Below are 25,402 nucleotides of genomic sequence, written 5' to 3'. Positions count from 1 at the left end.
CATCTGTGAAGTCCTGGCCTGCAATGATCCAGAGACTAGGAACTACTAAGGAAATTCTCTCACTCAAAGGAAATCAGAAAATAAATAAACTGCAGCCTTACATAGTTACATAGTTAATTGTCTAACTGATCAATGCAGCCCTGTGAAGTTTTTTGGATGACCAAAGGAGTGTGCCAAAGCAGCTGGTTTCTCCGATTACTAAGTTTTCCTTTGTGTGCAATTATAAATTGTTCTGTGCTAACATGGTTGCAGTTCAGGGCACAACAGTAATTTTCATAACGTTAAAAATACTAGAATGTGTTTGCGGCTGGATAGCTGCTCACTGTGTTATTGTTGTCTAGATGGAATGGGCCCTGGAGGGTCTCCAGGTATTCCAGGTGTGAAGGGTGAAGTCGGAGAACCAGGAAGAGCAACGATTGGATTACCAGGCACTCCCGGCAGAGATGGTTTACCGGGTCTGCCAGGAGCACCAGGATTGCCTGGTTCACCACGTATGTATATTTTTAACATCTATTTTTATATTGGATTCAGGGTGAAACAAGACAAATAATCATGTATTTATTTATTTCTTTGCCAGTGAGGATTATTCATCTGTAAATCTTAAATGTTTGGTTGACACCTCATTGTGATTGTAACTCACAGCCTTAACTATATGTATCAGCAGCCACCCCTCTGAAGTAAGAAAATACAGTTAATTATTGTTAGAGTGGTAGCCTGAGAGACTGAAGCACAAGGTTGTGTAGACACAATTTATGACACAGAGAACTTTGAAGTTCTAGGCTAGTCTCCTACTGGCTTAGACAAAGAAAAGACCATGACCTTATGAGCCCCTGGGGTAAATGTCTAGTCCTGTGACAAGGTATTTTGGGTACCAGGAGTCAGATAGGATGCCTGAAGAGACAGTTTTCAGACCTAAGGAAATGTGATTTTATTTTTACATGTTCATTTGTATGGATGCCCTGATTGGATTAATTATGCATTGTTTGTTTTCCTCGGAAATTGAGTATGACATGAAAAAGCTTGATTTTACACAAACCTTGTGTTTTACCATTCTGCCATAAACTGAGTTCAAACAACCTGTTTTATTTTTGAGAGCCAACTTTTCAAAGCAGGGCACACTGCAGATGGAGCCAATGAGCATGGTCTGATGAAATTATTTTCTGTGGAGAAAAAATAAATGCTCTTATCAACAACTGTTTGCTAGTCAAATCCGGCTCATTTTTCTGCGGAGTCTGTAAAGCTCTTGTAGCTGTTTTTAGCTGAGGGTTGCAGTTTGTTTCCATGGAACATTAGATGGGTGCTGGTCAGCACTCTGTCTTACTGTTGTCACTGAGGGGAAAGGTTTTCAGACAGTAGTTTTAGATTATGTCAGATCACTTTTCACTGCTGTTTCTGTCAGCTCATGTTTCATTCTATTCAGCATATAAAGAGATGCAGAAAATGATCCTGCAGTTATAAAGTGAGGGACAGGGAAAGTCCCCATAACCTTTTTGCCATTTAGTCTCTTTCCTGAGCTGCACCAACTTAATGAGAAGTCAAGGAGCTCTGCAGAAGGCAGGTAGCCCTGAGATGACTCTGCCATGCCAGCAGCAGCAGAGACGCTGCTCACATAGTGAGCTCTCACATGTTGGCTTCTGTGCCAACAAAAAGGGCAGTAGCTAGTCATCACAATCACCAATACATTGATTTGTTCCTTCAACTTCTATCCATATGAGTCTCAGCTTCTCCCAGAGCCGTAAAGGCACATCTGCCATGAACTAAGTCATTTGCCATTCTTTATACAACCTGTTCACAGTTTGGTTAGTTCTTTGGCCAACTGTTAGGTCTTTGAAAAAGTGCAATGGTAGGGCAGTCGAGGAATGAAATTCTGTTGCATCTACATTGTGAGAGCTTTTGCTTTTCTGTATGAGAAGCTAGAAACAAACATATGGCAGAGGACTGCAGCCTGCTATATCAACCAAGTTCTATCTCCTTGCGTAACTTCCACAGTTGCAGTTTAATCTGGTGCCATTGCTGTCAGTTGCATAACTGACATTGTAACTAATTAATGACCTGGAAATCTAGCCTTCTCATGGCTTTTGCTTGCCTTCTTTCTGCATATAGGCCCTTCATTCCCCCCAGACACCATCCTGGATGGAAGGACTGGGGCCCCAGGGGAGCCTGGACAGAGAGGGCTGCCAGGAGCTTTGGGTCCAAAGGGGTACAAAGGTAATTGACTCTTGTTTTGGGAGAGCCTTTTAGCAGTCATTGGGTCTCAGAAAGACATTACATGTTGTTAATATCCTAAGGGGTGAGGTGGAAGTGTCTTTATGACAAATCACAGGAGGTTGAGATGGCTTAAAGGGGCCAACAGCCTTCACAATTTAGAGAGAGTTGTGCCCAGCACTGCCAGCAAAATCCTATTTCCTACTTCCTACTCTGCTCAGGCAAATAGGCAGATAAATATCTCATAGCCAGAAAATTAGCTAAGTAAGTTATACTTTAAAGCCATAAGACATAATGAGACTTAGAAATACAATCTTGTTCACCGCTTTTTGCAATATAGGCTGGAAATGACAGAGAAACTTAATTTTATTCTCCTCTGTGCTAAAAATTGTGAGAATTTGGGTCTTAGTGTGTGAGAGAACCAGCGGCAAAAGCCATGATGACGCAGACATCACTGTGCTTTGTGACTGTATCCATGGTAAGTTATGACTCAGGGAAATATAAAGATATCCAGCTGAGGGTCATTGTAACCTGTGAGTGGGAGTATGGTTTTGCTTTCTCTGACTTAAAACTATCTCTTTAAAAAACCACAAGACTTCTGTTGTAAAACTCTCCTAAAACCATCTGTTTGGGAGAGTCTAAACCTCTGGGAAGAGGTCAAGAAGTGCTGAGGTTCATGCTGCACATGATAATTTGGTGATGGGCATTGCATATAAATTAACCTGGTCAAAACCTGAGCTCCATTTCCTTGACACTCGCATCACTTGAGCAGAGTAGGCACAAAATCAAATCATATGAGAATGGCTTTGTCCTAATTGAATCAAATACTCCTTTCAGAGCTCTTGCAACTGAAAAGGGTCTTTATCCAAATGAAACTGAGTTTGGAGTGTTGACTGTATTTTCCAGGAGAGGCAGGTGATTGTGCTTGTGATGGAGGAGTTACAAGAGCTGGTCTAAAAGGCATCTCAGGTCCACCAGGTCCATCGGGAAGCCCCGGTGTGCCTGGGATTAAGGGCATTGGTGGAGACCCAGGCACTGTGGGTGCACCAGGACTGCGAGGCCCTCCGGTAAGGCAGGAAGAGTTTATACTGGTTGTCATGAATTAAAGGAGAAAAAATGCCCCTGTGCAATTGCTGGTGTTGATTGTAGTGAAAGCAGAACACGTTTTTTTTTCATAATTTCTTCTACTTGTTGGATTTTAAAAAAAAAAAAAAAAAAAAAAGGAGCAACCTAGAAACTGATCTGTGAAAACAAGCTGAAAGTAGAGAAATTATCACATATAAAAAATGGGAGAAGAAATGGTTCTTAAGTTCCAAGAACTGCACATTTATCAGTCAAGAGAAAAACAGTAACAATTAGTCATCCCAGGGCTTCTGGGCCATAGGTGTACACGGAGTAGACTCAGGGCTCTTCCTAACTGAGGGCTGGCTGAGGAAGCAGATACACATCTGCATGGAGAGAAGACCTGAAAAATCAAATGGTGAGGTCTTTCCACATCATTGCTCATAGCTATAAAAACTGTGTGCCATAGATGCAGTCTCCTTCTCAACTGCTGTATGCCAAATACATTAGGGAGAGTTGAGCTGTGTTTTTTATGAAACAGCAACCATAAGAAACAGGATTTTCCAAAGTGCTGAGCATTGCTCATTGGCAGTATTTACTTTTGAAAATTGTAGTCCATAAAGATACCAGTCTTTTGTCTTCAGAGTATCTTTATCAGTGTCAGTAAATGCAGCACACCAAGTAATAGGGAAGAAGATTCAATACTTGGGCCCTGTTATATCATGAGTGATTCCCAAATGCCGTCCAAGGTTGCTGTCACTATAATGCTATATACCAGCGTTTGGCTTGCCACTGTAAAGCTGTAGTGACTTGATCAAAACATTTGGAAATAATCAAACCTCCTCTTTTTTCTTTTTAGTGTAATGTATCCGATAGGAAACCCTTTGGAGGTTCCTTCTAGCTCCAGTCATTGTGTCCTGTCCTCATATGACATTTTTAAGAAGCAAAGCCTTTTCTCTGCATGTTCATATTCCTGGCTTTTTATCTTTTGGTCTGTAGGCTTCAGCTGGTCAGCAAGGTCTTCCAGGCCTTAAGGGAGAAAAAGGGGATTCGTCCTATGCAACAGGCAGAGGTGCTCGTGGGGACCGTGGTGCGACAGCACCCAGAGGACCTTCAGGCATCCCGGGAACCCCTGGCAGGGATGGACTTCCAGGCTTGCCAGGCCCACCAGGCCCTCCAGTAAGTTCAGATTAATTTAGCAGCAGTGTTTCAGAATTGGAATAAGGAACAGAGACAATAGAAAGGCCTGGCTTATTAGTCCTGATTAGCCCTGTTCTGAGTTCCCAAATACATAAAAAGCTCACAGTCCTTGAGCACAAATTTGTCTTTGTCAGGATTGATAATTGGCACTCATTATGCCTCTAGCTACCCAATCAAAAGATAAACTTCAGTAGTGGGGCTAGACCCTAATGCTGTTTCATGTTGTGTCCTAAAAGATAAAAGACACTGTAGGCATAATTATGAGTCAAATCTTGGAACAGAAAAATCACACCAGAAACTTTTTAATTAAAAAGAAAGTAAATTTCTTTCAGAATATGTAATATTTACATTTTGGCAAATACAACATAAAATATTATTTTTAATAGTCACTGAGTTTCCTGCATTTTGAAATAATGATAGGTAATTTACAGTGGTTTCCACATACCTTCCCAGGCCCATCTGAACCTTGCACAGAACCGACCAAACTCTTATGCATTTGTTAAAATGATAGTGGTGTATTTCTTTCTACATCTCTTTGATTTTCAGCTGTAATTGTCTTTGCTGTGCACAGGGTGATGGTGGGCTAGGTTTCCCAGGTGAAAAAGGACTGCCAGGATTACCTGGCTCCAAGGGCCATCGTGGAGAAACTGGTTCTCCTGGTGTTGGATATCCAGGTCCTAGTGGAGTTCGTGGGCCGCCAGGTGACCCAGGAATGGATGGGTTTCCAGGACAAGCAGGTCTTCCAGGCCCTCCAGGTAGGTGTTGCTGGATCTGCTTTTATTTTGGAAAGGTGCAAAGCTGCTACAAGTCAAATGGCACTCAACTTACTGCTCACACAGCAGTCACAGCTTTCTCAAGTTGTCATGCTCAGGAGGACACAGATAATAAGCAACAAATACTCAAATGGTACTCAAATACTAAGAGTGTTGGATGGAGCTACTCACTGACTGTTGCTGGAGAACCATTTTACACCAATGATTGATAAAATGAGGTTTTTAAAAGCACAGCCTACTTCATGGTCCAGGTAAAAATAGTAACTCACTGGTATCTGAGATGTCTGAATCAGTTTTCAGAACTATTACTGTTATTGAAATAACGAGAGCTCCAGATTTTTTTAAAAGAAAAAAACTGTAGTGCGTTGTATGTATGAGCAGGCTTTGGTGAATAAGACATTGTCATGACAGTCAGGTAGGGAGTTCAGTTATGACTGATGCAACCAGCTCTGGGCTGTTTGCTTCCTGAGGTACTACAGTCTGGCTCCGTTGATATGTCATTATATGTACCTAAAGCATACCATAATGACAGGTGATAAAGGCAGTAAATATAGGTTTGATAATGTTTCATGTATGCTGTTTTATGTTTGTTCTCAAAGTGAGTTACATGGAAGGTCATATGTCTAAACGTTTATGGAAAATGTTTTCATAACAAAATGACTGCAGAGAGCTAGTCCCAATCTTTTTATTCCATGTCAGCCATTGAAATATAATTTAAGATAAACAGTATTTTTTCATTGCCACTGCTGATTTTCAGTGTGTTTTCCATTCTGTGTATACTTAGGCTTCTAGGTTTGTAATTCCGTCAGTATCAATACTATATCTGCAGGCATAATATTGTTGCGCAGGTTTCTGGACTGATAAACTGATGTTCTGAGTTCAAAAACCTTGGCGGTAAGACTACTGCAGTATGAGGAGTTGGCAGAGGAACCTTAAACCCAGAGGGAGGTGAGAGCTAGGCCAGAATAGCACTGGGAATTTTGCAGAGACATGCCGGATGCCATGTTACCTCACATCAGTGTCGTGCTGGGTTGTTGTTGTGGGGTGAGGTGACAGCTAGCATTAAAGTCCCCCTGGAACAGTCTGCGTAAGCTTTTTTTCCAATTCAAGTCACATGCTAAATGCTAAAAGCTTTACTAATTCATAGCTATGAATGCTTACATCTTTGTTTGGTAAATTGTCTCTTACAAAATCCACTAAATTAAAATTGCACTGTAAGATAAGTAAAAGTAAAATGCTCTGTGCATGATGTGAACTCTAGATATTCTGCAGAGCGCATCAGAAGCCAGCTTATTATGAGTGCTACATCAAAGCTTTGCTAACAATGAATGGTCCTTTGTAGAAGAGTATCTATAGTCAGAATATATGGGAAAGTGTGAATAAGTCATTAGCCAGTTCAGTTTGCACCTCCATAGAGATGTGTAAGAAAATTAGTGAATGCATCATTCCCTCCATACTAGGAAATAATTTGCATACGTTAAAAAACCCTTTGATGTACTAAGTTTCATCTAATATTAAAGAAATGTGTGTGGGTGGAAGAAATAATCATTTCTTGTACTGCACAGACTGAAAGGCCTTATCGTGAAAATGAGGAAAGACTTTTAAAATGAGACTGTGAGCTACTGAAGTTACCACGTCAAAGACACCACTGAGGAATTTTGCTCGAGTTCATGCCACATGCAGCAAAACAGGGTGAAACTGTCTTGCTTTGGAAAAGTCTAACTCAGTATTTTATAAAAAGCTAGACTGTTTTTACCTGGTATTATGAGATTACTCAAAAATATTGGAATTGCCTATATTTTGCTTTTATGCCTGACATGATGGTTTCATAATTGTTTAATTTCCTTGATACTGGGATATTATTGTGTAAACTGTGATAATGTAAGGTATTAAGTAGCTGGGGAACACTAAGTTTAGCTTGTATAATTTTTACACTAAGCCTTGCTTACATCATTTTGCAAAACAGACAAGGAAACAGTCCTATTTGCTTTTCAGTTATCCTCACATGGAATTTCCGTTGTTCAAGTCTTCTGCTGCTGGCTAATAATGTAAAATACAGGATATGCTATTGTACAGAGTTGTTTTTGGAAAACTCACATAAGACAGTCCTTAAAGCCATGTGATGTGAATGCAACAGTATTAATTAAACTTCCCTTTCCATGCCAGTTGCTTCCCAAAATGCTTGCTTTTTGAAAAATGTCATTCTTTATTGTACTGTGTCTGAGGAGGAAATGTCTCTGAGATGATGGACCTCAGCTTTTTATTTAATAAAGTGTTCAGCATCAGGCTCACATAGGATTACAGAAGACCAGAACTGGAATTTTTATTTTGTGTTCCCACCATTTAGCTTTTACTTTATCAAAGGAATGCCCTGTCAAAATGTACCCAAGTGCAGGCAGCAATGTGTGTGTAACATCTTGCAATTGTGGTATTTGTTGCCCATATCCATTTGAAGCATAAATTGGGTTATGGATATTTTAGTTTTGAACCTCTGTTCTTAAAGCGAGTGCTGACTATGAAGATGAATTGCTGTCACAGGTACAAATAGAGCATGCTTTGGCTTTGTGTAAGAATGGAAGTGTTATTGCAACTCTGTGTAGATACGTTGTCATGAATATAGTCATTTTTAAATGAATTTTGCTATCAGTGAATGCCTTGCATCAAGATAAAAGTAATGAATTGAGAACTGACCTTTGCTTCTCTCACATCAAAGTAGAAAATGTTCTGATGTTTCCTTCAGAATTTGCATAGCATCTCAGTATGTGGGCAGATGAGACACCCTGGGGGTTGTGTTCCCTCTTGTTCCCTGCTACATCCCACTTTCCACATAAGCCTTGCTTGTTTCTTTATACTAGAGCTGATACCTGTCAGCAGCCCCTGACTAGCTAGAATTTGAGATAGGATTATTCTTTCTTCTCACAAGTCTGAATAATGAAATCAGTCACACAAGTCAGAATAATGAAATCATGAAAATTATGGTTGAGGATGGAATGAAAAGGGGTAGAAGTGGTAGGTCAAACCGGAATCACTTTCTGTCATTTGGCACTATGAGAGAGGGATGCTCAAATCTGCCTACCCTGACTGGGTTTGGGGCTGGGCCCTAAACTGAAAGCTCAACTTTCTATCTCTGGTTGGATGTAGGCATCGAAGTCAGAAGATTTTCATGCAGCCTTTTGTGAACTGAGTTGGAATCTATTGAGAAGAACCCAAGAAGTATGTCATTGAACCAGTTCTTAGCACTGTTTCAATCAAAAAAATCACAGGGATCTTTACAGCCTTTGCACCAGAAAAGATGTATTGGGTTACTTTATGAGTTTTTGTCCTGGCCTATGTCATTTTGAGACCCCTATTCCCACTGTCAGTGTCGGAAACAAAAGCCATATTTATTATCCATACAGAAGTCCACTGATTTGATTTGATTTATCCAGGAAATAGTTTGACTAGGGGTCTTTTGTTAATAAAATCTGTTAGTCATCTGAAAATGTTAATCTTTCCCAAAAAAGAGTGTTTAGCTCCTATTGCTCTGCTGGAAGAAATACTTCCAGTGTTGCCTGATTTAGATCAGATCACCTCCTCAGAACTGAAAGCAGTCACAATTTGGAGTGCTCTTGAATGGCTGATGAATAAATTTGGCTTGTCAGTCTGGGCATGGAGCTTGAATAGAATCATCCTGCAAAGAGAGTTGTAGGGAAATGAGAAACAATGTGTGTGTGATACCTGATTATCTCATCCTTAATTGGCCTTCTAGTTGATGCCAGATTTGAATTAGCAAATATTGGGCAACAGTGCAGTTAGGCAACTGTTTCTCTATGCATATAAAAGTGTTCAGAGTAGTGAAAAAAACCACCTCTCTTCCCCAAATTTGCTTTAGTAGTCATCTTTTGTATGTAATCTCTCTGACTAAATAGCTTTTAAAGCCCTTTAGATTTTCATTTTTAGAAAGTGTATCTATGATAGTTTAAGGCTAAGCCAGCTGTTACAGCATAGGAGCTAATTCTAGAGTTCTAGCACAGACTCCTCTTAAAATAACTGGAAGCATTTCTGGAGTTGGAAATTCTTGAATTAGTTTTTGTGATAGTAATTTCTGTGACTGTGAATGTGACTTCAAATTGTCAGTGACCTACAAGGAGGAATGTTGGAAGTGTTTGAGATCTTTCAGGTAAAACTGATGTGCTAGCAACTCTGAAAATGCCACATAAATTTCATTCCTCTGAAGAGGGATTGCTAGTACAAACAGAGCCTTTTTTTGAGACGTGGAAGGTAGTCAAAGAGCTTTGCAATTGCCGAGTCTTGTTTGCTGCTGATAAACTCCTAAGCCATGTGGTTATTTCTTACTCTGACAGACTGTAGAAGAAGCAGTTGGAGAATAAGGCTGAAATGCAAAATCCTTGCTGTTCTACCCTCCATGCATGCATTTCTCTGGCCTAAACTCTTGGGTGACAGGTTTATTTAAACACCTGTCAATATTCCCTAGGTATAAGTATTTTACCTTGCATGTGCACATTTATTCTAGTATTTCACACTATACTGTTTATATGCAGCTTAGAAACATCCTCAGTTTTTAAAAGTTAGGTACACCTGTCAGCTCCCACTGACTTTGAAAGCTCTCAGCCTGGACCTTAAGCTCTCTGAGGCACAGACTGCCTTTTCAATGCCTATTGCGTAGCCCCTACCATAGGGAGAACCAGTTGCCAAGTGGAAGCAATGGATATCATGCTACAAGTATTCCACAGCAGTAGTTGCTACCTTTTACTGGTCATGCAGTAAGTCAGTAGTAGGGATGTGACTAGACAATTGCCAGGTTCCAAATGCCTTTTCTTTTCTGTAACATCACGTATTTGAGATGACAGCAGTGTTTGATGTGCATAAGTTCACTCACAGCCGCTGATGATATGTCCTGTAAAAAACATCTGGATACTAAATGTTCCTCTTCTGACTGTCTCTCTGAAAGGGGCTGTGTGCAACCTCAGTATTTCTGTGTTTTAGGTATCACCTTGCCCTGCATAGTTCCTGGAGCATATGGGCCCCCAGGGACCCCCGGCTTTCCAGGATTGCCAGGTAGGGAGATGAGCTGATTGTAATGCACTGGCTGACTACTAAGAAGCACTTATTCCTCAAGGAAGATAATACCTGCTAATTAATCTCCTCCGAGTGATAGTTATTCCAGAGAGTTAACTGGCAGAACAATGCTCTTTTTTTTTTTTTTTTTTTTTTTCCCCCAAAGAGACTAGGCTTAAATCCCATGGAAGATCATAATGACTGCACCATTTTTTCCCTTTCAAGTAGTCTCTGAACACAAACCCTCTCCTTCTGTGTTTATGTAGCTGATGAAAGAGCCATAGCTTTGAGACTTTATTTAGCTTAAATTGTGTATTGAGTATTTTTAGCACTAGCTTTGAAGAAAAGATCTGATCCTGCTTTTTCATGCCGTGTTTTTGTCTTCTACTATTCATTCAGTAATATTATTTATTAATATATTTTTACCCTTAGGTTCTAAAGGCAGCAAAGGCTTTCCTGGCTTTCCAGGCCAACCTGGATTACATGGGTCAAAAGGACAGCCAGGGTCTCCAGGAATAATAGGCTTGCAAGGGGAATCTGGTAAGAGGGAATTTACTGGAGTTCTTTTTATTGTCTGATTAATGTGTACAATATTTTATCAAAAGAGTTGCCCAACCTCTTAGGACACTTTTCTGCCTGGTACCTTCATAATGCTCCACTGAGAGCTCCATTGTGCTCCTTCCAAATGCAATCTCTGCAAGCAAATGATTGCAGCTTGGAGGAAAACAAAAGAAATGTTGAAGATACTTGTTACCTGCCTATAACATTATATTGCTGCTGGAAGAAAAGAGGACAACCGACACAATTTGTTTCTCCGGAGACCATTGTCATGTGCGTTGTAACAGTTTAGGTTAACTACAAGTTTAGTGTAAAGCTTGTTTTAAGCTGTAAAGGCACGCTGTACACAGTGTTTGGACTCATTTTAGCTGTGGGAATTTCTGATGGTTGTGTAAATAAAGAGCAAGAAGCAGAGGTATTGAGGGATGATTCCTAAAGCTATGTTGCTGCGTATCCATTGGGTTTCTCTGGATGTGGCTGAAGAAATCTCTAATCCTTTCACTACATTAAGGGTGGATATTATCTTTATGGGGTCACTGATTTCAGGACATAACCCCTGAGCAGTGTGACACATCCACACAGCAGTGCAGTTTAGTGTCTGCTTGGTACAGGGAGAGTACTTCCAGTCGTCCTTGTACTGAGGCTGCCAGTGTCTTCTGCCCCACAGTCCCAGAAGTTGTCTGACGCAGAGGACAGAGTAAGAAAGGTGTGATGAATATAAGATCTTTGGAGCTTTTGTGGTTGATGGTGGTAGTGAGATACTGCCTGTCTGTAGCCTGAAATGGCCATCTTCCTCCTTTTTTTGTCCTTTTTGCCTAATCTGCCATCTAGTGAAACCAAGCTTATAAAGCTGCAGCTAGCTGCAGCTCCCAGATACTCCTAAAGTATTCTTTTCTTTTTTAAAAAAAAGAATAATATGAAAGGCTATTTTAACTGTTTTAAACAGTTTCATCACTTTCTGTCATGAACTGTTGTTTCTTATTCAGTACTGAAACATTCTGCAACTTTCCAAACAACTTTATCTTGCATGGAAATTTTTTAAATGTTGATTTTGTTAGAGATGCTATTGGAACCAGGTATTCTGTACTTCTGCTGAGTGACATTTACTGTTTTTCTCTTTAAGGCTTCCCTGGGCCTCGAGGAGAGCAAGGGTCACAAGGACTTCCAGGACTGGATGGAACAGATGGTTTGCCTGGGAAAATGGGTGCTTCAGGCTTAGCTGGAACAAAAGGAACTCCTGGAGATGTATTTGGTGCTGAGAGTGGAGCCCTGGGAGAGCGTGGCCGACCTGGACTCCCAGGTGATAAAGGGCTTACAGGTGATCTTGGATTTCCAGGACCAAAAGGTAAGCACTGATACTGCTTGTATCTGGGAATATCAGACTGTTTCTCATTCAAAAATCTTTCCTCTTTCCAATCTCTTTAAGGTACTGTGTTAGCAATCCTCTAAGCTGCTCACAGGTGGCAGCAATTTGCTGGTTTTCTCTCAGAATCTAATGCAACTCAAAGGCTTTTATTAAAACTCACTTTTTAGTTAGAAGTGTGATTTTTGTTTTATTTGTTCTATAACCTCCCACCTCTCTGTTCCCAGGGTTAGATGGAAGACCAGGCCTCCTAGGTATTAAAGGTGAACAGGGTAATCCAGGATATTCGGGTGTCCCTGGATTGCGGGGACCTCCTGGTCCTGGAGGTCCTTTTGGCATTAAGGGAAAACCAGGACCCTTGGGGTCAGCTGGCCTTGCAGGAGCACCAGGTATGTAATGGTCTTCAAATGAAGACAAGTCACTAAGCTGAATGCTGCAATGTTGAGGAAGTGTGGGAGAGATCTGGCATTTGCTAAGAGTGAGCTCCTACCTCTGGTTGGGGGTAACAGTGTGCAGAATTTGAGCCTTTTGCCTCTGACTACTGGATAACTCCTGCCTAGAAATGTTGCCCAAGACTGTAAGAAGTATAGGAGAAAGCATCTTAAATGTCTTGATATTTTTAACATCTCTGCTCTTACATGCTGGCTATATCATTAACTAATCTTCATTTCCCATTTTCATGACAATTAATTTCTAATGTATAAGGTTGCTTGAAATGTGACTTTGCTAAGATTGAAAAATTGTTGGCTTTCTCAGAACAAGCACTTAAGTCTTCTCTTTCTCTTCACTGGGGCAGAAGAGAAATTTATTTCCCTTCAGTTTAAGGGGAAAAAAACCCACCACTTGAGTACAGCAGTATCTCTCAATCTGCACGGACTAAAGTGTTCCATGATAACAGTATATGCAAGACTTGAGAACCCAGCGAAGAGGGACCTAGGAATTAGTAGATAATGGTCTATGACATAATTCGTCTGTTCTGACATCCAGAAAGACAGTGCTGGAGCACAGTGACAACAAATGAATGAAAGCAGTAACATCATTTGAGATGAAAATCATAGAGTTTTAAAGGTTTTTTTTATTTTGACATTAACATTGCTTCTGCTTCTCTATTGTTTTACATTTTTTGGACTGTATGCCATATATGACTTTCCTTCAACTGTTTTTAAAAACCTCCCACTGCTAGGATGATAAGCTCCAAATGATTAAGTTTTTTGCAGCTGTAGTCTCTCTGAATCATTAAGTTCTTTTGTACCCTTGTTCTTTCTGTTTATATATTTTGTCTGTTTTTTCCTTCACCATGTTTCTATTCCATTTATCATCAACTCTCCATTTCTGATGTCACACTGTTTGGTTATGGGTTCTTCACATAGGCTGTCAAGGTGAGAAAATGCAGTGTAGCATAAAAGCTCATGGACTAACAACCTAGCTTTTAATGCTACAAGAATTGCATTGACTATAGGTGATACCCCTTATTATTGCTAATCAAACCAGAAGGCAAAGAACCATTGTAGTGAGAATGCTCAGACAGTAACAAAGCCTGAAACCTATAAGGAAATCCTTAACATGTACAGATTTTAAGTGTGTGTGTTTTCTTTGTCGTCTTAAATAGAGCAGCCATTTCATCTTCTGCTTTAAAAAGTACTGGGTTGTAGCCTAAAATGTTTTAGCCCTGAGTATAACAAAGCTCGTATATTGGGTGCTACTGCTGCAAATGCCATTTTTCAGAAGCCACCTGATTTTTCCTTCTTTTCCTCCCTTTGGATCTGAGCATTCTGTTTTCAATGGTTTGAGCCTTTATTTATAATTGTAAACCATTACAAAGCTTCAGCTAGAAACAGTCTGAAACACTTAGAGGCAAAATAGTGCATATGATGTTGGTTTTGTGACAGCACAATCAGAAGCTTGTTCCCTTAGTGAGCAATCTGCTCTTGAGAAGTAACACTTTAACTACCAAGGTGGAAAAGAAACTTGTAAAAACAAGCCTCTCCAGTTGATCTCTGGTTCACCCAGAGGACGGCATAGGTAGCAGAAGCTGACAGTAATGATGCTCGCCATTCTGGTTTGGCTGCCTTGATGATAAAGGTAAGACTGGTGCGCTACAGTTTAGTGTCTGGCGAAGGAGACAAAAATGGACACATCATAAGGGGTTTCACTCTTGCCAGTTGTGTAGTGATGTAGGCAGTAACCCTCTTCATAGGTATTTTATTATTAGATGACTAATGCTTTTGCAACTCTAAGCTTTATGCCTTCTAGTAGGCTGCATGTGCCATAAGGTCCATTTGTCATATTAAAAACAATGCTGTGTTTAAAGAGTTTGGGAAGCTCTCCGCAAATTGTCCTAGTGTTGGTATGACATAATCTATTGAGTTCTTTCTTGTATTGGTTCAGGACTTCCTGGAGTCAAAGGCTTGGCTGGGGACGTAGGTCCACAAGGCCCTGCTGGTATGAAAGGCTTCCCAGGTCTTGATGGTGCTCCAGGATCTCCTGGGGAAAGAGGATTCTTAGGGCCACCTGGGCCTTTTGGTCAAGATGGACATCCGGGTTTTTCTGGGCCAAAAGGTATGTGTTCCGCTAGGGGAATAGCCTGAGATTACTGTGCCCACAAAAAAATAACCTTATTGATACTGGTTTTAGGCCCAACTTGTCAGAAGAGAATGAATGCCCAACTAGTGTTGGAATGCATTGGTTTTGCTGCTGAGTTATGAATTACGAATGATGGATTTAATTATCAAATCTTGGTTATAAGGAGATCCACCTTAAAGGACTTGGGCCCTTATGGACAAAGGATCATGTAAATCAAGTTAGAAAGACAGGAAAATTGAAGCAATGAGGAACAGCGAATGAAATTTGTGGAAGGGAGAGAATGAAGCACAAACCAAATAGGTAGTAAAAATTTACAATCTGTATGGTCATTAAACACCAGTACAATAGTTGGTTACTTGGAGAAATCTGGGTTATTTTAGGCGGAGAGCAATAGAGCTATGTAACTGCATGTTGGTCTCTTGGAAATTGATGGGGCTTTGCTCTCCAGTGGAAGCAGGACCAGGCTCTTGAAGGTGATCTGAAAAGTGCTGGTTTAAAGTATCATGAGTGAAGACTCATGAGAGAAGTGGCGATGCTGTGCTCGTGCCATGAAGTTTTACTACCCAGATTTGGGTGATTGGCCAGACCCATGCTGCCTCTACCTGCCAGCTAGGTGGGAATGCAGTGTACCAGAAGAGACTAATTTTCCCTTTCTATTTCTCAACTTTTCTATACAGGCGAGAAAGGGTCTTCTGGCCTGCTTGGTTTCCCTGGCATGCCAGGCCTGCCTGGTGTCCCTGGGGTGAATGGGTTTAAAGGAACTCCTGGCACAGCTGGAGGAAAAGGGAACCCTGGAGCTGTGGGACTCCAAGGTCAAAAAGGTGAGAAACATCTGAAAGGCTTTTGCTGACTGTGCAGCAGAGGGACTTAGGAGGCCCTTCTGAGATGTCTTCATATTTAATGTTTTCTTCTAAATACTGTGTTCTTTTCTTCCTTGTAAAATACTTTGGCCTGGTTGCCGAAGGTGCTGAGCACTTACTGATGAATTTGCATCAGGACACATAGAAGTTCTGTTTTTGTCTGCCAGCTTCTAGTGTTATACCCTTTTTCTGTTAGATTATTTTGCAAGAAGATTTTCTGACTTCTTATTTCTTCAGGTGACAGAGGTGATGTAGGTCCACCTGGTCTTCCTGTTCTTGGGCTTCCAGAACAGGCATTGCAATTCAAAGGAGACAAAGGAGATCCTGGATTAGCTGGACTTGGAGGATTCCCTGGACCTAGAGGTATTTCACAACATTGTAGTTAGTTGCCAGTATCAGTTGTTCAGTAACTGTGCTTATTCTCAGTGGAGTATGGTCTATCCTTTTGACAGCGCCCGCAGTATTACTATTTTCTCTTCTGCCATTCACATTCTAGCAAAAGTTGCATATGGCAGTTCTGAATTTTTAGAAAACGATTTTCCTTTGAAGCTCTGTTCAGCAGAGCTAATGCCATCCCTTCTTTCTCTTTAAGGGGAGCTTTGGGTAACAGGTCAATTGGCCCAAATGAGCTGAATGTCTGTATTATGAAATTAAATTATACTTTATTGTATAACCCAGGTGATAAAGGAATCCCAGGAAGCCGTGGGCAGCCTGGTCTCCCTGGTCCAATTGGGTCAGCAAGCAAAGAGAGAGGTCTTCATGGTGACCCAGGCTTCTCTGGTCCACCTGGACAGCCTGGGCTGCCAGGACAGAAGGGTACACATGGTATCATAGGATTTCCAGGAATGCCAGGAGAGAGGGTAAATATCTTCTTAAGTATCTTCATCTTCTCTAAGTGCTCTTAGGAAAATCCTGTGTTCTAATTCGTACTTCTGTAGCAAAGCAGCAGAAACTGGTAGGATTTTTCCTTACAAAACTTCCAGATTGTTTTTGTTTGGCTCATACTGTTGAATGATACTTCGGATACTATTTCTTCCTACATCTTTGTGGTCTGTTATCCCACATGACCCAAACTTGGAACAGCAAGAATAAAAAGCAAAGGCTAATTTTGGTGGGTTTTTTTCAGGGTTCAGATGGTATCACAGGAACACTTGGATTCCCAGGACCTATTGGCCTCCCTGGTCCAAAGGGTAAGGAATCTTTCATAGTGTACATAGTCTTTCAGCACACACAGTCCTAATATTCATGACTAAAATGAATGAGTAGTGTTCTAGAAGTGTCCATTGCTCTCCAGTGACTGGCTTTGAAGTACATGTCCCCTTGTAAGGGGCTTCCTTCAGATGAGACCAGTCCCAAGCCGAATGCCTAAATACTTTATGGTCCTTTGAAAGTTTGGCCACAGCACTGTGTGAAGCATGTTGGACAGTACGAGAGGCACCCTTTTCTCTCGTCTCCTTGTGTCAAAACTGTAAAGGGCAGGATGCTGTGGAATTACCCATAAATGTTTGTATTATGCATTCGCATGAGTGAATTTGCATCCGTTGCTGTTTATGAGCATTTTCAAACTCAGGTACGTCACTTACTATTGTTTTTGTTTGCTCCATGGATTTGAAGTATAGGCAAGGTTTATTTTCATAAACAAGGCTATTAAGCAGCCCTGAAAACTGCTCCCCACAGTCAATTAGGGAATGGCGTCCCCACCTTGTCTTTCTTTTCCAGGTGAGCAGGGAGAGTCTGTTGGCATTCCTGGCATTGCTGGAACAAAAGGAGAGCGAGGGGACCCAGGGTTCCCAGGTAAAGTAGCCCTCACTTCAAGAATGCAAAATTTTAGAGATTAAACAGGATAGCATTGCCCAATTTGGGTATTTTTGTAATCTATACATTTAAATACTTCAGTCCTCTCCTGGAAGTGAGATCTGAGGAGTCTGGAATCCAGATGGGGCACAAATCTGGATGATAATGAACATGTCTGAGAACAGCCCAATTCTAATGCTGGGTCCCACTTCCCTTCTTGAGGAGGAACTTGTGAACTTGCACTGGTATTTGGCGTCCAGGGCCCAGACCATGGCTAAGCAGACACAAGTGCTGCAGCCTCAACATAATGTGTTTCTCATTCTCTTCCTGCCTTTCTCCAGTTTTACTTGTGCTCTAGCATGCTGTCTGGTTTTATCCTTTTAGGAGAGAGAGGGAGAGAAGGACTCAAGGGTGAACCAGGCTACCCAGGAAACACTGGGGTGAATGGACTCAAAGGCAGCCCGGGAGATCTTGGCCAAGAAGGACCAGCAGGTACTGGACTAACCATCTAAGTTCTGCAGTTCATGCTGTAACTGTGGAACAACCTCACCTTGTTGTTTCCTTAGCCCTGGTTGGCCTGTCTCAGCTGAGGTTTAAACAAGAAGGTTGACAAGAAGATGGAAATTTTCTTTGATACTAGTGTAAGGTGTCACCTTGTCCTGTCGTGACCAATCCTGTGGGTTAACTGTGTGGTGAATCCTGTACAATAGAAACCTAAAGGAATTCTTTTAACAAATAGGGAAGACCTCAGTCAGATACAAGCAGTAGCAGCTTCTTTGCAGCTGCTTATGGGCAAGGCTGCTCTAAAATCTTCCACTGCAACACTTCTGTCTGTTCCCTCTCTAGAGCCAAACCTACCCAGAATGATGGCTACAAGTGTCTTTGGGTAGTGGTGTACTACCAGGTAGATTCTCAAATTGTTATCAAGATTAAAGATGGGAGAACAGTGAAAGTCGTTATTGGAATATTTTATTTGAAAAACAATTTAATTAGTTATTCAGTATGTGAACTGTTCCAGGGTGTCACTTGGTGGATGATGAAGAATATCACTGCTATGGTTTAAAAAAAAGAAGAGAGCTATCAAATAAATAGCTTAATAAATGCTGTGCTAGTAGTGGTAGTGAGGAGAGATTTGGATCTGGTTTTGCTTTATCTAAATAGTAGTTTATTCACCCATCTTACGAGTTAAGTGTGGGAACAGAAGCTGTAAGATGGAGCTGTGAGCTGTTCCATCCTGGATGTGTAGTACAGGAGCATTTTTCTGCTTGTTTTTAGGAATCCCTGGAAATGCTGGGCTGAGAGGAATCCCTGGGCCATCAGGACCTCCAGGGCAGCCAGGACCTGTTGGATTCCCTGGAGCTCGTGGAACAGCAGGACCTAAAGGTATATCTGGAGCCTGCACATGGTGGGAGAAACTGGGCCAGAAAACCAGTGTTTCAGCCAAGTATATCACAGCAGGCAGGCAGCACTGTTATGTGTGGGCCAGCTGTGCGTGGGAAATCAGCTCATTTCTTGGCAATGTTAGTGCAGGCACCAGCTGCTAGAAATAAGCAGAGGAGTGGTTGGAAAGGGAGAGGCTCTCACTTGATTTGGATCACTGATGGGTGTTCACTGAGGGTAAAACCAGTGAGAGCAGTGGGAAGAGTTTCCATGAAGGGGGCCTGTGTGAAGGAACACATACTGTGTTCCCCTGTGTGTCAGGTTTCTCATACATGTTGTAGTTTCCATGAAACATCTTATGCATTTCCACCTAACTAGGTCATTTGCTGATTTGCTCACTTATGTGTTCCCAATGTCTCTTCAGGGTTTCATGGATTCCCAGGTTTAAATGGTCTGAATGGCTTGCCAGGCACAAAAGGGTCTCCTGGAACACCAGGTAAAGGAAATGTGTAGTAGAAATGTCATAGCTGGGGAAATGCATACACTGGTCCATCATGAGAGCAGTGTTCTCCACAAAATTCCCCTATTTCACCCAGTTCTGGATTTAATTATATCCTGAAGAAGAAACCTCAGGATACTGAATGTGCATGAACAAATTCTTCTTTAATGCCAGTAAGAATAGGATGCAGCTTTTTGAGTGAAGAGGCTTTTCTGTTGATGGTTCTCCTTGAGTTCCTGAAGGTCTATATCACTGCTGAAAAGTTGATGGAATGAAATCATAAAACTCTTCCGTTTCTAATGGATGCTTGATTTTAGCAGGGTGGCACCAAATGTTTGCTTTGAGCTGGGCTTAGCAATGGCATGTTTCCTTACTGCTTTCCATAGCACTCCGTTATATGGAGCTCAAGAAAGGCATCAGTAAAATCAGAAGCTGGTTTCTTTGATTAGATTCTGGATTCTGCTTTTGGGAAGCTTCTGCTGGATTTTTTCGTATTTTTAGCCATATGAAATAGAATGTGGTTCTGTTTTGCAAAAAGTGTTTTACTAAATGTAAAGAGATGGAGAAAGACCTTACCAAAGAGACTTGTTTAGTTACAGTCATCTTGTAAAGCAGCACTTAAAATTTGTGGCAGACATTTTATGCATGGAAAAGGACAAACAGTCTTGATGTGTACAACTCGAGTGCTACCTGTGTTTTCTTTGTTTAAAACATTCTCTGTTGGAAGGTAATGGTTTACAGGATATAGATCCTCCACAATTTTCCTGTCTGAGAGAGCTGCTTAGTATTTACTCTTACCAGAGTGACATGCTGAACATCTCCCTGCAGCTCTTCCCGGGAGCCTCTGCCCTGCACCACTTGTGCCTCAGTGTGTCTTCTGCAGTAGTCTGTGCAAACTGATCTCTCCATGTTGGAGCATGAAGCCCACTAGATTATTTGAAGACGAGGAGCTTGAGTCCATGTTGCGTCCTCTTGAGAGACACAGCATACGGGCTGGCAGGCAAACCCACACTGTCACAGAAGTGCTATGTTCACATCCTTGTACAAGAGCTTGTGGGAAGACCAGAAGTCATATGCTTCTCTCTCAGCATCCTGCAGATTGTTTAAATTCACTCAGCACAACCAGAGTAGCACGAGGCACCAAATCTTTTTCTGTTTCTCTACTGAAAACAGCAGAGAGAGTAATAAATGGCTAATTTTTTATTACAACTCAGTTTGTGTAATAATTTAACTGCTATTAGACAATTTGAATAGGCTCTCTTATCTTTGTTAACTGTGTTTAATTAGGTCTGAGTGAAGCTGGACTGAAAGGCCCTGCAGGTCTCCCAGGTCCGAAGGGTGAAGAAGGTTCTCCAGGCTTGGGTAGAGGAGCTCTAGGATTCCCTGGACCAAAAGGCTTATCAGGAGACATGGGTAAATATTGATGGAAGCCCAGTAGGATGTATTGCAGCTCAGGTTAATGGGTTGCATGGTCAGCAGAATTACCAAAGAGAACTCCTCAAGCCACAAAGGTGGTTAGTAGTTTGACAGGTAAACGTTAAATCTGTGGTGTTCCTATATATTTGAGAAACAGTTGGTTACACTGTTCTTACAGTGTCTATACCTCTCCTGAACAGCAGAATATGTAATTTTTCCCCTCGTGTAGTGACATGTCTTTTTGTTCTCCTCAATATAAACACTACTCAGCCACTACTGTCCATGTCTGTGAAGATCACTGCAGAGCTTTGGGTACACTCTCTCACTTTGTATTTCTTATTCTAGGTCCCCCTGGTCCTGTGGGACTGCCTGGCTTGCCAGGAACACCTGGAGCTTCTCTTCCTTCTGATATACGTGGGAGACCTGGGGATGCTGGCCATCCAGGAACTGATGGGATTTCAGGTATGAAGAGAGGCCTCTTCAGGAGAGTGGACTAGCTGAGGGGATTTCTGTTTCTTTACGTGCTTCCTTTGAAGTGCTCTGAGAGGAAATGTCTTAGATGAGTAGTGTCACTCTAATAACCTGGGGTTTAGAACAGGGATCGAGAACGAGGACATCTGTTTTCAATTCCTGCTATTGAATCCTTATTTGATTTAGCCTGTTATTAAAGCTCTCTAGTCCATACTCATTTCACCTATTGTGGTACTGAAGACAGACTCCGGCACTAAGGTAGGTACTTAAGTCCAGTGTAGTATGTCTAAATTTGGACACCAGCTCCATTTTGGACTGTGGTTTCCACAGCTGTAATCATAGGCTCTGTGTAAAGTTTAGAAGTATCCTGTGTGAGCTGGGAGGCAGCAAAGCTTCATTGCTACTTAGAGGCACTTGCCATAGGGTTCACAGCAAGCATAGTTTGAAAGGTTTGTCATGACGGCATTGGTACCCATTCAGTACCTCACCACCTTGCCAGAGAGGCTGAGACTCTAGGCCTTTCCCTGGCCAAGGATTTGAAGCTATTGCTCTCGTTCTCCTAAGGAATGTCTGAGTCACCAGGCTAGCTACCAGGTGGGACAAGGGCTATGCTCAGGCCCAGAATCTGAAGCTAAATTACTGTGGTTAAAAGGATTTAAAAATTTATGAGACTGTCATGGTTTAACCCCAGCCAGCAACTAAGCACCCCACAGCTGCTCACTCACTTCTGCCCCCCCGCCCCCAATGGGATGGGGGAGAGAATTGGAAAAAAAAGGTAAAACTCGTGGGCTGAGATAAGAACAGTTTAATAGATCAGAAAGGAAGAAACTAATAATGATAATAATAACAACAATAATACACTGACAATAATAATAAAAGGATTGGAATATACAAAACAAGTGATGCACGATGCAATTGCTCACCACTTGCCAGCTGATGCCCAGTTAGTTCCTGAGCAGTGAACTGGCCCCCGCAGGCCAACTCCCCCAGTTCATATACTAGGCATGGCATCACATGGTATGGAATACCCCTTTGGCCAGTTTGGGTCAGCTGTCCTGGCTGTGTCCCCTCCCAACTTCTTGTGCCCCTCCAGCTTTCTTGCTGGCTGGGCAGGAGAAGCTGAAAAATCCTTGACTTAGTCTAAACACTACTAGCAACCACTGAAAACATCAGTGTGTTATCAACATTCTTCTCATACTGAACCCAAAGCACAGCACTATAGCAGCTACTAGAAAGAAAATTAACTCTATCCCAGCTGAAACCAGGACAGAGACCCAAGTGGATATAAGCAGGTAGAGTCTGGTTCTTTCTCTTTGGGAGGAGGACATCCCTGGAAATACAAACACCCAAACAATGACTGTCCTCTAGAAAGACGCACTGGGAATAGCCCCAGCATTTACTTTGCCTGAGAAGCAGATTGCACTAATTACCCCTGTTGTCTCTAGGTCTCCCAGGTCCTCCAGGATCACAAGGGCCCCCTGGCCCAGCTTCTGACCAAGGTGACACAGGCAATCCAGGTTTCCCTGGTGTTCTTGGCTTGCGAGGCATTAAGGGTGATGTGGGACCCACTGGTCCAATTGGACTCCCTGGAGCGTCTGGATTCAAAGGTAATCTTGTCCTGAAAGGGTCCGGGTGTGGCTTGGCAGCTGTCACCTTGGTAGTATGAGTGGCTATCGTGTGGTTAGTGTGACTGCTTTGAAACGAATCCTTATTCAGGTGTAGGCACAGCTGAGTTTGTTGTCCAAGTCTTCCTTTTTGGCCCATGGAGGTTTTACCTACTGACTCCAAAAGCAGCAAAGTGAGGCCAGCTCAAGGTGCTCTTCAGTGTGTCCCTACTGTTTTTTTTTTCCCTTCTCTTTGTTTTTTTTCTGAGTAGATGATGTCCACATGCAATGGTGCTGTGCTTGTCAACTACAGTTACTCACTTGCATTTGCTGTCTAGGCAAAGACCGGAGATGCTGTTTCATGCCACCTATCATGTATGCTCAGAGGCATAGCATGGTGGATTTAGGTCTCCATAAGAGGCTAAAAGGATTGTAGGAGTTAAGAGATCTTGTTCTGGGCTAAGGCAGGGAGCAGGCCGCTCTCTCTTTGGTCTCTGCTAAAGGAGAGTAGAGGGCAGCTGCCAACAGGAACTCTAGTAGCAAGGTCTCAAAGAAACCACACAGCTCAAAAGCCAGGAAAGGGTGGAGAACCATTGCCAGGTGAAGAAATGTATGTTGTCTTTGTAGGCTGACAGATCCCCATCCCTCTGTGCTGTGCATAGAGATGGATTCCAAATAGAAAAGATATGTACTCCCCAAACGCTTTCCCTGGGCTACCCAAGGAAGGGGAAGAAGACTTTCAATAACATGTAATTATCTAGCAGTGGAAATTCTTGTCTTGAGGCTCTGCAGCCTTTCTGGACATCAAAATGGGCACAGAGTTCCTTAAGGGTCGTGGTCCCCTCCATCTCAGAGCTGAAATGCTGTTGCCATTGCTGCCGTCAGTGTGTTTCTCAGTGCCCCAGCTGTGGGTCAGAATCAGGATCCTATGCTTAGCCCCTGAGGTCTTTAGCTGTGTATCTTTGCAGGTATAAGAGGTGAGCCTGGCCTTATGGGGATGCCAGGTAAAGATGGGCCTCCGGGGGATCCTGGTTACCCTGGGCTGAAGGGTGAAACGGGCCATCGAGGTGAGTGCTGGAGGATTTGAAAAGCTGTACTTTATTGCACATGGTTTGGGCCGGGGAAAATTTCAGAGCTCCCTTAATGGGCTTATCTGGGGGACTCTTAGTTTCTTGGAGATTGAAATAGATTAGAAAGAGCTTGACATACCACTTTTTACAAAGATACCCAGTGCTAATGTACTAAGGCAGTCTTAATTTAGCATACTTCTCCTTTGTGTCAGTATTATCATCAAAACTGTGAAATTTTTGTGGGGTACTTACACTGTCATTTGCACCATATGCAGGTCTCCCTGGCCGACAAGGGGCTCCAGGTATAACCCCACAGCCAGAAGAAGTCACAGCCCCTGCAGGCTTACCTGGTCTGCCAGGAATTGATGGTGTCCCTGGCTTTGATGGAGATCCTGGATTCCAGGGCCCAGCTGGAAAACCAGGTAAAAAGTACACTCGGATCAGTGAAATGCTGGCCTTCTGGAAGAGCAACACTACTTTCTCAAATGCATTAGGAAGGTTTACAGGTTTTTCTAATAAAGGAAATAATTCCAGCAAAATGCATACAAATATCATGTTTTATTATTATTAGAATGTATTTGATGAATTCTGGTCACGCACTTTTATAGTGTTCTTTAATTCAGTTTCCAGAATTAGGTGCAGCAGCCTGTGATGCAGCTGGTATGATACCAGCTTTGGTACTAGCAGGTGGAGTGGTCATGAAAATGATTCACCACTGAGAATCATTGGAATTGTCAATGAAATACTGTAACTTGAGCAGTGCTGGAACTTCAGCCTGCACCGCTGTGGTTCATATTGTTTGACAAAGCAACTTTGGTAGGTCCTGTACCGCTTGGCTCTCCTAGGCCCAGCAAGTGCCCATGATTCCTTTCTCAGCACTGCCACTTAGGCAATTTTTAATTGTTAGTATTCTCTTTTATTCATGAAAACTCCTAGAGCGGTAACATCACTTAGCACTCATCCTTCCTCCTAGATATTATCCTCAACCCCATCATGGTGAATGGAGCTGTGTTAGTTCCTGGCTTCCTGTTGTCATTTCCTAAAGTGGATAAACGTGCAGGGAGTAAAAGCTGAGAGAGGCTTTGTTAATACTGGTCAGGCAATCAGGTAACAGATGCTGCAGAGCTGTGGAAGGAGAGAAGTTCACTGGGAAATTACCCCTATTTATACTATTTTTAATGCTTAGTCTTTACAAAAGTTGTGGAAATGTACAACCATCTGTTTCCCAGTCACATGTTTCTTTATACTAATATTAACCTTCCGCATTACTGATCACATGCTAGGTATCTCGCTCTGTGCAATTGCATAACGCCTTCTGTCTCTTTATACTATTTTCTTATATTTTAACTTGTACCATTCTGAACGCTTATTTTATTGTTGGTTTATCCAATCTGTGCCAGACCTTTCTACTTTGGAGTCAGGACAGTCCTGAATGGACTCTAACGGTCCATAGGCATGCACCTCCTCTTACATCTCACTAAATTCTAAGCCTTTATATTTTGAGCA

General features: G+C 42.0%; 1 protein-coding gene across 4 annotated transcripts in view; it reads left to right on the top strand.

The window, feature by feature from the left end:
* COL4A6 (collagen type IV alpha 6 chain) overlaps positions 1-25,402 on the top strand; it is a 141,924-nt gene that overhangs the window by 110,199 nt on the left and 6,323 nt on the right. For 3 of the 4 annotated variants that reach the window (XM_029996536.2, XM_029996537.2, XM_029996538.2), the window contains 24 exons: positions 342-491; positions 2,104-2,208; positions 3,112-3,272; positions 4,267-4,446; positions 5,039-5,222; positions 10,227-10,298; positions 10,731-10,838; positions 11,980-12,201; positions 12,447-12,608; positions 13,590-13,598; positions 14,608-14,778; positions 15,480-15,623; positions 15,900-16,025; positions 16,341-16,522; positions 16,789-16,852; positions 17,382-17,456; positions 17,841-17,948; positions 18,732-18,839; positions 19,261-19,332; positions 20,623-20,748; positions 21,097-21,213; positions 22,668-22,829; positions 23,795-23,893; positions 24,172-24,318. In XM_029996536.2, the coding sequence (XP_029852396.1) occupies positions 342-491; positions 2,104-2,208; positions 3,112-3,272; positions 4,267-4,446; positions 5,039-5,222; positions 10,227-10,298; positions 10,731-10,838; positions 11,980-12,201; positions 12,447-12,608; positions 13,590-13,598; positions 14,608-14,778; positions 15,480-15,623; positions 15,900-16,025; positions 16,341-16,522; positions 16,789-16,852; positions 17,382-17,456; positions 17,841-17,948; positions 18,732-18,839; positions 19,261-19,332; positions 20,623-20,748; positions 21,097-21,213; positions 22,668-22,829; positions 23,795-23,893; positions 24,172-24,318 (3,054 nt within the window). The remainder of the gene's footprint in view (positions 1-341; positions 492-2,103; positions 2,209-3,111; positions 3,273-4,266; positions 4,447-5,038; positions 5,223-10,226; positions 10,299-10,730; positions 10,839-11,979; positions 12,202-12,446; positions 12,609-13,589; positions 13,599-14,607; positions 14,779-15,479; positions 15,624-15,899; positions 16,026-16,340; positions 16,523-16,788; positions 16,853-17,381; positions 17,457-17,840; positions 17,949-18,731; positions 18,840-19,260; positions 19,333-20,622; positions 20,749-21,096; positions 21,214-22,667; positions 22,830-23,794; positions 23,894-24,171; positions 24,319-25,402) is intronic. The other variant, XM_029996539.2, reaches the window with a different exon arrangement.

Source organism: Aquila chrysaetos, chromosome 21, assembly GCF_900496995.4.
Source record: "Aquila chrysaetos chrysaetos chromosome 21, bAquChr1.4, whole genome shotgun sequence".
NCBI lineage: Eukaryota > Metazoa > Chordata > Aves > Accipitriformes > Accipitridae > Aquila > Aquila chrysaetos.
This window is presented reverse-complemented; position numbering and strand designations above follow the sequence as displayed.